The 14,017-nt window shown below is 37.8% G+C and overlaps 1 protein-coding gene across 1 annotated transcript in view; it reads left to right on the top strand.

Annotated features, from left to right (window-relative positions):
- Window positions 1-14,017, top strand: part of HYDIN (HYDIN axonemal central pair apparatus protein) — a 595,027-nt gene that overhangs the window by 72,207 nt on the left and 508,803 nt on the right. The window contains 2 exon segments of the mRNA XM_053719498.1: window positions 2,109-2,208; window positions 2,728-2,846. Of these exon segments, the coding sequence (XP_053575473.1) occupies window positions 2,109-2,208; window positions 2,728-2,846 (219 nt within the window).

Genomic DNA, 14,017 nt, shown 5'->3' with positions numbered 1-14,017 from the left:
TTTACTACCCATTTCCCAGTTTTGCATAACCAACGCGGTTATATTAATATACTTTTTACCTCTGTGATTACCTTGTATCTAAGCCTCTGCAGACTGCCCCCTTATTTCAGTTCTTTTGACAGACTTGCAATTTAGCCAATCAGTGCTGACTCCTAGGTAACTCCACGGGCGTGAGCACAATGTTATCTATATGGCACACATGAACTAATGCCCTCTAGTTGTGAAAACATGTCAAAATGCATTTAGATAAGAGGCAGCCTTCAAGGGCTAAGAAATCTGCATATGATCCTCCTAGGTGTAGCTTTCAACTAAGAATACCAAAAGAACAAAGCAAAATTGATGATAAAAGTAAATTGGAAAGTTGTTTAAAATTACATGCCCTATTTGAATCATGCAAGTTTATTTTTGACTAGACTGTCCCTTTAATAATCTTGCCTGAATGCCATCTGTTTTGTTATGTATAAAGCCTTGTTTCATTCATTAGTGAAGGCTGAGTTTTTGTAGGGATATCTGAAAGTTCTATAAACTGGCTCCTATTCCATCCTACATATAATAGAGACAAAAAGTTATGCACTGAATCGTCTTCTTTCTCCTGCCACATACAAGTCTTTTAATGTTAATGGCTGTTTCAAGTACATCAACTACTCTTCCTGAGGGATTTTGCAGCAAATGTAACCTAAAACCATTATCCATTACTCTGCTGAGACGCTTGCCTGCACACAGCTAATATCAGTATATGCAGAGCGAAAAACTGCAGACAAGCTCCGAAATGACAGTGAGTCTCAAATCCAAGAAACATTAGTTTAATAATATCAGGATACCAAGTGCATCACATCACTAGTCTACATGTTGGTGTATTATTAGTATGTTACTCGACATTAGCAATTCATTTACATGCCAGTTTAGCTGTATGTTAAAGCACATGTTTAGCTGACTTTATCTCTCATAGAACAACGTATCCCTATATTGGGTTTGCTAGTTCCATATACTCAGATGTTAAAATGTATTTTCATAATGAAATGGTGTTGCAGTGCAAGGAAGAAAAGCAAAGGATGCTGGTCCTCTCTACTGACAACTGTGCTGCTGCATTTTATTAGCCTAGCAAGCATTTATAATTGACATAAAAGTAATAAAAAATCACTTGGAACTTTTTTAGGGTGATTGGCACATTAAGTTTTGTAGGTTGAAGTGTATTAAAGGGACAGTATAGTCAAAATTAAACGTTTTTTTTAAAAAAACTTTATTATTTATTATATTAATATACTTTTTACCTCTGTGATTACCTTCTATCTAAAACTCTGCAGACTGCCTCTTTACCTCAGTGCTTTTTACAAACTTGTACTTTAAACAATTAGTGCTGTTTCATGCATAACTCCATGGGAGTGAGCACAATGTTGTCTATATGGCACACATGAACTAACATTGTCTAGCTGGGAAAAGCTAATACAATGCACTAGATAAGATGTGTCCTGCAAGGGCTTAGAGGTAATAAAGTTTATTAATATAACAATGTTGGTTGTGCAAAACTGGGGGATGGGTAGTAAAGGCGTTATCTATCTTTTTAAACAATAAAAAAAATCAAGTAGACTGTTCCTTTAATGGAAACGAGCCCAAGATGTTTATTTTCCTTTTAACTCATCCCACCCTCCAAAATACAAACCAGTTTTCTTTAAACCTGAGTGGTGGGTGTGGGGGTGGCAGAACTTGGGCATTTAGAAAGGATTTTATCTGTCTTTGTATATTTGAATGAGAACATTAACTCTTGCAATTCTACTTTTTTTGCCATTGTATGTATTACTAGGAGTTTTCGTTGTGTCATGCAATGATTTGTATGCTCTTCTGTTATATAATTTACAGTCAACACATTATTATTACTGTCTTTAAAGCCTCATCATATACTGTAAAATAAATACACGAACAGAGGGTTACAAAATACATGACACTTATTCACTAGTATTTAATATAACACAATACACAATCATAAGAGACTTATACGTAACAACAGGTATTAAAACAGGCGATGACACCAGCCCCAAATAGCATACAGCTATAAATATAGTTTTCTACTTATGCTACATGCCCAGTTCTTTGTGTTTTTCTGCTTACAGGAAGGAGATGTTTGGCCAAATTCATCAGTAGAAGTGAATGTTATATTTAAGCCTCGAGTGGCCAGACCTTATCAGTGTACGATCTACTGTGACATAACAGGTATACAGAAATGTGTTGTCGCTATATATAGCATCAATGGGAGATGGTCTAGTGCATATATGTAAACAGTTAATATTTGTGTAAATGATCAAATCCTGTAAATATGTAAACAGTTAATATTTGTGTAAATGATCAAATCCTGTAAATATGTAAACAGTTAATATTTGTGTAAATGATCAAATCCTGTAAATATGTAAACAGTTAATATTTGTGTAAATGATCAAATCCTTGATTGCTAGAGAGGCTGCAACACTCTCCAGTCCTTTCTTACAGCCAAAAGTCTACACCTAACGTGAATTAACACCGAAAAGTATAAAGTAGAGAACATACAGTGTGTACAGTTATACTATTATACATATAACTTTGTAGCAATAGCTTTTATAACAGGTTCTAAGAAAAAAAAGATAACCATAAATATGCAGCATTTCACTTGTGCAATATGTCTATTAGATTGTGTAGCTGTGTGCCGTGGCGAGTGCCTATAACTTAATATTTATTTGGCTTTGTTTTTACACTCAGGACGTGAAACGCGTCTTCCCCTACGTATACGAGGTGAAGGCCTTGGGCCTAAACTGACATTTAACTACGATCAGCTGGACATTGGCAAGATCTTTGTGGGCTCAACACACAGCTATGAGGTAGCCATTTTATATATTTAATTTAGCTTTTGTTAGATGACTTTCCTGGCTAAAAATCTACATCTCTTGATAAAATAATTGGATCTTGATAACTATTAAAATTAACTGCACAAAACTTGATAACTATTTGCAAATATTCCTTCATGCTTAATAATTATCTTTGTTATCTATACAGAAATTGATTACTATCAACATCACATAACTATATGGCTAGGCACTGACTTACAACGCTTATTCTGCATTATCAGCATTGAGCTGATAATTGTCAGAATTAACTACAGAGAGCCAGATAATTAACTACACAAAAAACACAGTCAGACTTTACTGATAAATTATGATCACTAACATGGCTTGTTAACTATTATCATTACGTATAGAGAGCAAAATAAGGGGCATTGGTAGATGCAGAAGAAGAAGGACTTAAATGACAATTAAATGCTGTATTATGGGATAATCAACAGATGCATAATAAAAAGACAATGCAAAAGCACTTAGTAAATTTGAAATGATTAGTATATTTTTTTTTCCTTACAAATTTCAGTTAGTTTATTTTTTCTTACCACTGCATCATGTGACATCCAGCAGCCTATCACAAAATGCATATACTTATAATCTTTGAATTCTTGCACATGCTCAGTAGTAGCTGGGGCCTCAAAATGTGCATATAAGAAGATTGTGCACATTTTAACAATGGAAGTGAATTGGAAAGTTGTTTAAAATTTAATTTTGACTTTAGTGTTCCATTATGTATATGGGATAAATTCAATTTCTTTTCCACAATAGCTAACACTGTCCCAGCTTTGTGATATACTGTACGTCTTACAACATGGGAATTGTTAAAGGGACATTAAATACTTTGAAATTATAATATAAGATATATAATTATGTGGGTTTTCCAATTACTCTTACTTAGAGTTTCTATAAAGTCATGAGTGCTGCCAATTTGTAACTTAGTTGATGAGGCCATTTTGTGTTAGTTATAAACAACTGATAAAGAAACATTCTCAAAGGGTTTAAAGTTAATTTAACATTGTTATAAACCACCAAGCCATTGTTTTTACACTTTTTGGTGACTATTTTTTTTTTTTTTTTTAAATGTTTATTGGATGAAATAAAGCATTACAGAACAATGTAATATAGATCACATTAGTCACGGAGCGTAATAAGTACAAAGAAAACAAGCTTATACAGAAGGCGCATTAATTGTCGCCCATGACATTAGTCTATCATCCATATTTTAAAAAACGCGAATTATCTTGCTATTAGTCAATCTTATTTAAAACAGTAACAGTAAAACAATAGAACTATGGTTGGTCACGAAATGGGTATTAAACCATGATTTTTTTTCCTGCTCATATATATCCTGTTCTGATTGCACCTTAACTGATCCTGAAGGGCCAATTGGCTGTGCGTGGTCTTAGTGTGTGTGCATACGTGATTCCCAATAGAATTGTATGTTATGGTATGTTTCCATGTCTTTTCGGATGAAATAACCGTATTCTTCCAGCTGTATTGTGTGTTCCATGAGTGATTCCCATGCTTGATGTGTGGGGACTACTTGTGATTTCCAGTTGGCTACTATCAGGGATCTTGCCGTGTTTAATGCTAACTGAATCAATTTCCTCCGGATTTTACATTTACATTTTGGGAGTAAATTTAATAGAGCCGTAGGGAGTTGGATTATATAGTCATTCTGTTGATTGCCTATGGCTTTGATATATTCTCCTACTTGCTACCAGAAGGGCTGTATGCGGTTACATGCCCACCATATATGAGTCATGGTGCCTCTACTACCGCAGCCTCTCCAGCACATGTCTGAAGCTGCCGGATAAATCGTTTTAACCCTTGCCGGGGTAAGATACCATCTGGCCAGGATCTTGAAATTTAACTCTAGGGATTTGGCGGAGACCAACGATTTTTTTGTGTTGTGGAATATGTGTTTCCACTCTATGTCAGTTAATTCCCTATCTAGTTCCCTGTGCCAACGGTTAACATACTCTGGAATATCTGATTTATCTGTGCTAACTAAAGTTTTTTTGCCCATGCTAAAGTATGTCTTAATGATTGGTCTTGTAGGCAGAGTTGCTCAAAAGGGGTGGGTTGTCTTGTCATCTGTTCTTTGTCTGTAGATGTAGTTAGGTAGTGGTCAAGCTGATAATATTTCAACCATTTTGTGAAGGTTCCCCCTAGTATATCTCCTAAGTCCGATCTCGGTCTAAGTTTTTTGCCTTGTAAGAATTTATATATGGGAGCAGTGTACCCTATTTCCCAGTCTAGCTGTTTGTTCAATTTTTGTTCTAACCCTCCATGTAGTTCTGCATTGGGTGAAACTGGGGACATGGGGGATCTCAGTGATGAAATATTCTGGTCTTTAGCTATAAGACTATCCCATATCTCGAAAACATGTTGGAACAGCGGGTAAGACCCGATCCAGGGTGGCCTGCTTTTCCTATCTACCCAGCACAACACTCCTGGGGATGGGGACTTCAGGATTTGTGAATCCAGTGCCACCCAAGCCTTATTATCCACATTACAGTGCCAATCCAAAATCCTTTGTAGGCATTTTGCTTTGTAGTATGTCTCTATTTTAGGGAGTCCCAGGCCTCCAGTCTGGGCAGAGCGATACATTGTGTTTTTAACAATTCTAGGTTTGACCTTCCCCCAGACAAACTCATTTATTAATTTTTGGAGCATATTACGGTAAGAATTAGACAGTGAGATCGGCACTGTTTGGAGGACGTATAAAATTCTGGGTAACACCGTCATCTTCACTGCTTGAATACGCCCCCACCAGGAGATTGTTTTATCACTCCACCTATTTAGTTCTTTTTTTAATTCCTTGTACAAGTTCTGATAATTCCGCTCAAATAGTACCTTGGGCTTGGGCGATAAATAAATCCCTAAATATTTAATGGCCTTTTTTTGGGGGCTAAATGGGCAACTCTTTAGTATTTCAGAATATTTGGCGTGTGGGATAGATATATTCAAAATCTCAGACTTTTGATCATTTAATAAGAAGTTAGAAAATGATCCAAACTCTCTAAATTCTTTTAGTACTTCAGGTATGGATTCAACTGGATTGGATAGGGTAAGCAGCACGTCATCTGCATAGAGGGACAGTTTGTGATAATCTTGCCCTATCTTGATTCCTGATATCTTCCTATTCTGCCTGATTTTTTGGGCCAAAATCTCCATGCTCAAGACAAACAAAAGAGGGGACAGGGGACAGCTCTGGCGGGTACCGTTGTGTATGTGGAAAGCCTCTGATAGAATGTTGTTAACTTTTACTTTAGCCGATGGATTGCGGTATAGACTAAAAATTCTATTTATAGTGATTTCTCCAAATCCTGCTTTGCCCAAAACGGCCTTTGAAAATTTCCAGTTATTTTTATCACCATGGTGACGCCCATTACTTTATAGAAACTTTACATCTATTTTTTAAAGTGATGGTAAATTCACATAAATGATTTTACACCATATGAATCTATTAATAAATATATACATATTGATGTCAGAATTTGGAATAAAAAATCAAGATATCCATTGTAATTTTACTTTTTTATGTGGCTCCATTACCTGCTTCAAGGCTGCCTCCGTCTGAGAATTTCTTATGACTGAGTTTGACAGGCGGCTGGTGCATCCAATAGGAAGCCACATCTGCCAGAAGTAGAGCTGCGCAAGTGCAGTTTGCTACGCTCTTAGCGCCATTTAAACAGTGAATCTGCTTTACCGTAGTGATTCACTTGCACAATGCGCAACTCTACTTTTTCGCACTATCCCGACACGTGTTAAACTCAATTGCGCTCAATCGTTTACTTTCAACTTTTAATACAAGCGCTACGTCCAATGCGTACTAATAGCCACGATAAACCCCTTATTGCTTGCGCCTAACTGTTAGAGTGCATCTCGTAATCGGGACCATAATTTACTAAGCCCTCTGTTAACTGTCAATGCTTGCTTTGATTTTCCTCTTCCTGATTAAGCTCCCACTGGCATGTAGTGATCTCACGTGGTGGGAGCAGGACTATCTATAAGGTGGAAGAGCAGTCTCCATACTTATAATTTTATATGTAGAAATGTACAAGAAGGGTTTTACTGGTGTCTTAGATTCAAGCTGTTACCCCACTAGCCCCTGTCATGACACAGCAGGCCAGATAACTATGTGTATAGTAATTAGTTTTAACTGCTTAAAGAGCTTACTGTTGATTTACAGTAATTGCGCAGTTTGATAATGATCAACATTAACAGCTCAGAGTTTGCTAAGGATCAGCACTTGTTGATGTAGTTGTATTAATTGCATTATATATTTTTATAATCTGTATTAAAGATCAGCAAAGAAACATTTAAAATATTTTATATAAGATAAACATATTAAAACTAGGGTTGCACTGATACTAGTATTTGTATCGGTGCCAATACCAAGTATTTGCATGAGTACTTGTACTCATGCAAATGCACCGATACTTAAACCAATATCTCCACTTCGTACTTATATGCCATCTTGTGGCATTTTTCAAACTTCATGTTCCCATTTCATTTTAAGCTGGAGTGAAGACTTAACTAAAAATTGTTCACTTCTGTTCTGCCAATACAAATTGCTTTTATTTGTATTATTGTACGTTTGAGAGCAGTGCTCTAAAAGCTGCTACTTTACAGCTGGAAGCCTACCTGGGAGACATCACTGTACCTCATTCAGACAAACCCCTGAAATTCTGGGCAGTTAATAAACTGAGATTTCCAGCTCTGGCTAAAGTGACCCAAAAATATCTTTCTGCCCCATACAGTAGTGTGAAAAATGAAAGACTGTTCAGTTTAGCGTCAATTGTCCTTACTGATAAGAGAAACCGACTTATAGCTGAACATGCAGAGATGCTTCTGTTCCTTAATAAGAATTTGCCACTAACTTTTGAAAAATTATTTTAATTGCTAGATTGCCTGTTATACTGCTAGTTCACATCTTGAACAATTGTGCTCTAAACATACTGTACATATTGGGAATAAAAAGCAGCCCTGGAAAAATTTGAAGACCAGCCCTTTTTTCTGTTGAGTCAGTAAAATGCAAATGCCCCATTTTTCTCAAAGGGGATTACTGGGACACTGCTCCCCCAATGTTTTTTTCAGAATTAAATTATATTACTTTGTATTAAATACAAATGTCCGATTGATGTTATATAGGCACCCTACAACCCAATTGCATCCAGTAATCACCTCTTTAAATTGTAGCTTTCCAGCCACAGCTGCTGCAGCTGTTATTTATTGTTGTTATTATTAATATATTTATTGTAATATTTTTATTTATAAAGATGTTCTGTGAACTTTGTGACAACAATCAAATAAAACTGTTTAATTATTTAAAAATGTCTTTTGAGTTACAGTTCATAATTATAAAGAAGCTATCTTAAATCATTAGTCTGTATTGTGCTTGGTAAACTGTCATATGACATAAAAAAATCGTTAATTGGTATCAGTGAGTATTTGAATAAAGTATCGGTACTTGTACTTGGTCTTAAAAAAATGGTATCGATTCAACCCTAATTAAAATGTATTACAGTATTTTTAAGTTTTCTGGAAAACAAATTTTCCTGACTTGAATAAAACTGCTTTTTGATCCTGTTTTATTTGGACTAAATGTGCACAAAAACACATTTCCTGTTTCAATATTGAATTAAAAACCCAACTTTCCAATTTAGAGCCATTATCAAATGTACTTTGTACTTCTTTTAGTATCCTTAGTTGAAATGCCAGTAGGTAGGCTCAATAGTGTGCAGATGTCTGGCGTACTGTATGGTAGCAGTTTTGTAAGAATGCTTTTAACAATTTTATACATTGTGCAAATACTTCTGCTTTCTAGTGCTCAAAAAGCATTCTTGCAAAACTGCTGCCATGTAGTACGCTACCTACAATGCTTATAAAAAGTCTATACAACCTTATGAAATTGCATTTTATTTTAAATGTGAAAACAGAAATAACACTAATTGTAAAAGTTATGTTTGGCCAATAAAACTATTTATCCAAGGAACACTATATGGCGTTGAAGCAGGGTGGTGGTAGCATTTGCTTTGATGGGGGCTCAAGATAGATGGGGTAATGAATAGCTCCAAATATCAAGATATTTTGGCACACAACCTGCTGGCCTCTGTCTAAAAGCTGTAGGTAAAAAGGAATTTCATATTCCAACATGGCTTCAGAGAAGGAAAATCAAAGTATTGGAATGGCCCAGCTAGAGGCCAGGCCTTATTCCAGTTGAAATCCTGTGGAATGACTTAAAGAGAGCTTGGACTGTTTGAAAAGAAGAGTTGCCTAAAGTGTAGATGTGCAAACTTAATACAAATTTATTCACAAAGTCTTGCTACAGTAATAAATGCAAATGGTGCTTCCACAAAAGTATTAGTTAGGTGTGGTGTACATACTTATGCGATCAGGAGGTTGTAGAGTTTTTTATTTACAATGTTCCTAATAATTAACAATTTGTTTATTTTTTTCTCTGGATTTTTGTTTGTTGGAAGATCACATTATAAATGGAAAACGTCTGACATTGTTATTAATGTCTTTACATTTCAAAACCTGCAATTTCATAAGGGTATGTAGGCTGTTTTATATCCATTTTAGTTATTCCCTTCAACAAAGAATGCCATGAGAATGAATTAAATTTGATAATCAAAATAAAATGAAAACTAAATGTTGATTTTCCTATTTAAAGCACTTTGATTTGATATTGAAACAGAAACTAGAGATGTGCTTTAGTTTCTTTATGAATACACACTTGTAATGAAAAATTAGTATTTCCATCTTAATGGGAGGAGAGTCCACTGTTTCATTCATTACTTGTGGGAATTAAGAACCTGGCCACTAGGAGGAGGCAAAGACACCCCAGCCAAAGGCTTAAATACCTCCCACACTCCCCTCATCCCCCAGTCATTCTTTGCCTTTTGTCACAGGAGGTTGGCAGAGAAGTGTTGGAAGATTCAGAGTAGTCTCTTATGGAGGATAGTACTCTTCGCAATGGGACTTGAGTTTTAAGTAGTCCTGTCAGCCTCTCAGAGAGAGCATGGGTCAAAGTTAGAGTCCTGAGATGCAGGGAGAGTCTTTCTGCGAAACCATCCCGACTCAGATTAACAGCTCCATAAGCGATCAGCGTTGCCGAGTTTCGCTGCCTGCTTTCTGCTCTCAAGTCCATGTCAGGAGCGATGCTACTAACCTGTCACACTTGAAAGGCCGTGTTCCTGTTCCACGGCAGAGATTCTGGTAAGATCGTTTCATTTTTTATACATGTATGATAACGCTAGAAGACAGGGTCACAGTGTGACTCCTTTTATCTGTATAGAATCAAGGGTTAATATCTCCTGAGGGGGATTATTGAACAGGGGAGAATAATCTTATATGTCTATTTGATTTTATGCTGCTTTTATGTGTGAGATTTTATGGGCTTATAGGCTGTTATAGAATATACAGGTTTCACTTTCACTTTGAGAGCCATGCAGCTTACAAGCTTGGCACGCTTTTTCTCATAGCAGGGACGGTCCTGCATTGTGCACTATGTGATTCTTTCCCTCTTTCCTGAACGGGTGTCTATCAGAGAGGAGTCCTAACTCTAAGTACTGTCTGCGTCATGGGAGGTGGTGAGTGCCCCAGCCATTTGGATATAAAGGTGCAGTTTTTTTTAATAAAATGTTTTCTATTTAGTATATTTACGTCTATTTCTATAGTTCTCCGGTTATTGCAATAGTGATGGAGGATTCTGTTACTTAGAGGGCACTCCCTCTATTCCTAAAGAGTAATTCCTGTTTATATTGTGAGTAGGCCTTAGTACCGCCCCCTCAATTATGTTCAATATGCCTTGATAATGTGATAATATCAAACATGTTTGATACCACTGAGCCGTCCACCTCTGAGGAGTTGTCGTCCAGTGAGGTACGTACCCTACATGCTTATCTCTCTACACATGGAGTTCCCCGTAGCATTGCTGATCCTCCATCTGGAGGGAGCCATTTTTTCACCAGAAGGTTACTGCGCAGCTCAGACGGCGGTGTCTGCGGCCTTTAATGCTTTATCTCACCCTGCTAAACGCAAGCGAAAGGTTACATATTGCACTCCTTCCCAGAGTACATCAGATAATTTATTGGATTTAACTGATAGGGTTATCAGAGGATCAAGTTCTTTCTGAGTCTTCAGAGTATGAACATTCTGTGTCGGAATCTGCTGCCTCTAAACCTCCGGCTGCGGAGGAACAAGACTTTAGTTTTAGGAATTTGCGCTTTCTTCTAAAGGAAGGTTTTTGGTGAATTCAGTGGTTCCAGAGGCCAAATTGCCTGAGGAACCTTTGATTCCTAAATTGGATAGAGTTTGAGGACAGGGTGGTACCTTATCCTTCCCTGCTCCTGTTAGATGGCAAACATTATTAAGAATGAATGGGACTGGATTGTTCCTCTCTTCTCCCTTTAACAAATCATTCCCGGTCCTGGACTCTCAATGAAGTTGTGAGGTTCTGTCCCTAAAAGGGGATGGCTCTATCTTCACCCTTGCTAAACGTATTACTATCCCGTTTGAGGATTGCTCTTTGTTTTAAGAGCCCATGGATAAAGGATGGAAACTCTGTTAAGAAAGTTATTTCAACATACGGGATATTTGTTTCAACCAGAGGCGGCCGTTGCCGCGGTTGCTGGAGAAGCTACCTTCTGGTGTAACTCCTTATAGGATTTGATCAGGGTGGAGAGGTCCCCTCGACGTTACTCAGGAAAGATTTATGGCCTTGAGAGTTGCTAATTCTTTTATCTGTGATGCTATTAGGCAGATTATTCACCTAAATGCTAAGGCTTCAGCTTTTTCTGTTCAGGCCCATCAGGCTCTGGCAGAAGTCATGGTCTGCGGATATGACTTCTAAGTCTAGACTTCTTTCCCTCCCCTTTAAGGGAATGATTTTGTTTGGTCCAGGCCTGGACTCAATTATCTCCACGGTCACAGAGGGCAAGGGTGCCCTTCTACCGCAACAGAATATGAACGAGTCTAAGGGACAATTTTCGTTCTTTTCGTTTTGATAAAGCCCTTGTCAGTAATCCTCCGCTAAGCCTGAGCAAACAAAGAGCTCTTGGAAGCCGGCTCAGTCCTGGAATAAATCCAAGCAGAGCAAGAAGTCCGCTTGGTTCAGGGACGTGCAGGATCCATTGTTCCTGGAGGTCATAGCTCAGGGTTACAAGATAGGTTTCAAGTCTCAGCCACCCAAGGGCAGTTCCTCCTCTCTCTCCTGTCTTCCTGACCAGAAAGGAAGGAAACCTTTCTGGGGTGCATACGGGATCTGTCCTCTTAGGAGTTATTGTCCCGGTGCCTATCGCAGTGTGTCAGGATCTAACTTCATAGGCCCTACTATCCCTTTAAATCATGCACACACCCTCAATCAGGTGCTTAGTATTGATTAGTTGTTGCTGGAAGCACTACTCTGATCCTGAGCTCTCTAAACTGGAATACAATTTTGGATATTCTTATCTACATCGATTAGGAATACTGGTTGTTGATCCACATTTTCCGGATTATAATTTCCTCTTTACCACTCTCCTACTTATTGGAATTCAGCTGAAGCTGTCGGATACTCAGACCGCATACCTGATTCTTACTGAACTTCCTTCTCCTAGGAAACCGTGAAAGTAGGTCAGAAGCTATTCTCCGTAACAAACGGAACTTGACTCCTCCCACCTCAGCACGGTTCCGATCCGATATTGCTCCTAATTGACTCTGCATCATAGGCACACTCAAAGTCTGCGTTCAGTGTTTCTCAGATGAACATCGACAGCTGCTGACTCTGAAGTGTTTTGAGAAATTTCCTCTCACAGTCTATATCACAGGAACATTAACTATGATCGTAGTACATCTCTGTTTAAAGTGAAGGTAAACTTTGATGAATGAAAGCCCGTTTTAAAAAAATACTATTAAAATCAAGGGCAATTTCATTCATCAAAGTTTACAAATCAGCCGTTTTGATTAAAAACTTGCCTTTTTTTCTTTTCACAGCCAGTGCAGCTTCCCCCTCCTGGAAATCCTCTCTTCACGCGTCAGCAATGACTAATCCGGCTTCCTCCAATCACAGCATGGCCTCAGGCAATAACCACCCTAGGGGGAAAGCCATGATTGGAGGAAGACAGATTAGTCATTGCTGACGTGTGAAGAGAGGATTTCCAGGAGGGGGAAGCTGCTGTAGCTGTCAAAAGAATAAAAGGTAACTTTTTAATCAAAACGGCTGATTTGTAAACTTTGATGAATGAAAGTGCCCCTGTTTTTAATAGTATTTTTAAAAAACGGGCTTTTATTCACCAAAGTTTACCTTCACTTTAACCATTTCTCAGAAGGAGTGAATGAGACTTACACATAAAGCAGAACAATTTATATAAATTTCATCTGCTGTATTATTTATTTCTCTTTTTTGAGAACTTTTGAGAACAAATATTCCAATCACTAATCTTTGATAATTACTTCATCATAGTAACTATCAGCATCCTAGTGATACAAACTACCAAATAAAGATTACAACTTGTAATTTTAATCCGCAGTTGAGATCCACAAAACAAAGTCCTTTGAATCTTTACACAGTGAGAGGTTTGGGATACTATTCAAACCTTTTCATGGTTCCAAAGAAAGATGGGAACTTTCCGTCCGATTCTTCCCCTCGTTCGAGAAGGGCAGTTCATGACCACGATAGATTTGAAGGATGCTCCCTTCACTTACCAATCCTCAAGGACCACTTCCAGTTCCTAAGGTTTGCGTTCCTGGACCAGCACTTCCAGTTTATTGAGTTTCTGTTTGGTCTAGCTGGTATAGTGGTGAGCATAGCTGCCTTTTAAGTAGTTGACCTGGGTTTGATTCTGGGCCAACGCAGCATTCTCCAAGAAGTTTTTCGGAGAGTGGACCATTCGGAATCTCTCCTCTGTCTTCTTCGATCCCATGGATGGAAGATAATTCTAGAGAGAGTTCTCTTGTATCAAGTACCAGGGTAGTATTCTCGGGTACTATAATAGTCTCCATAGACATGAGAATATTTCTAACAGACCAGAGACGTTACAGGCTAGCTTCAACATGTCTTTCCCTCCAGACCTCCTTAAGGCCATCTGTGGCTTGGTTTATGGAGGTGATTGGTCTCATGGTTTCCAGCATGGACATCATTTCCTTTGCCAGGTTTCAGCTCA

The sequence above is a fragment of the Bombina bombina genome, chromosome 1, assembly GCF_027579735.1.
Source record: "Bombina bombina isolate aBomBom1 chromosome 1, aBomBom1.pri, whole genome shotgun sequence".
Taxonomy (NCBI): domain Eukaryota; kingdom Metazoa; phylum Chordata; class Amphibia; order Anura; family Bombinatoridae; genus Bombina; species Bombina bombina.
This window is presented reverse-complemented; position numbering and strand designations above follow the sequence as displayed.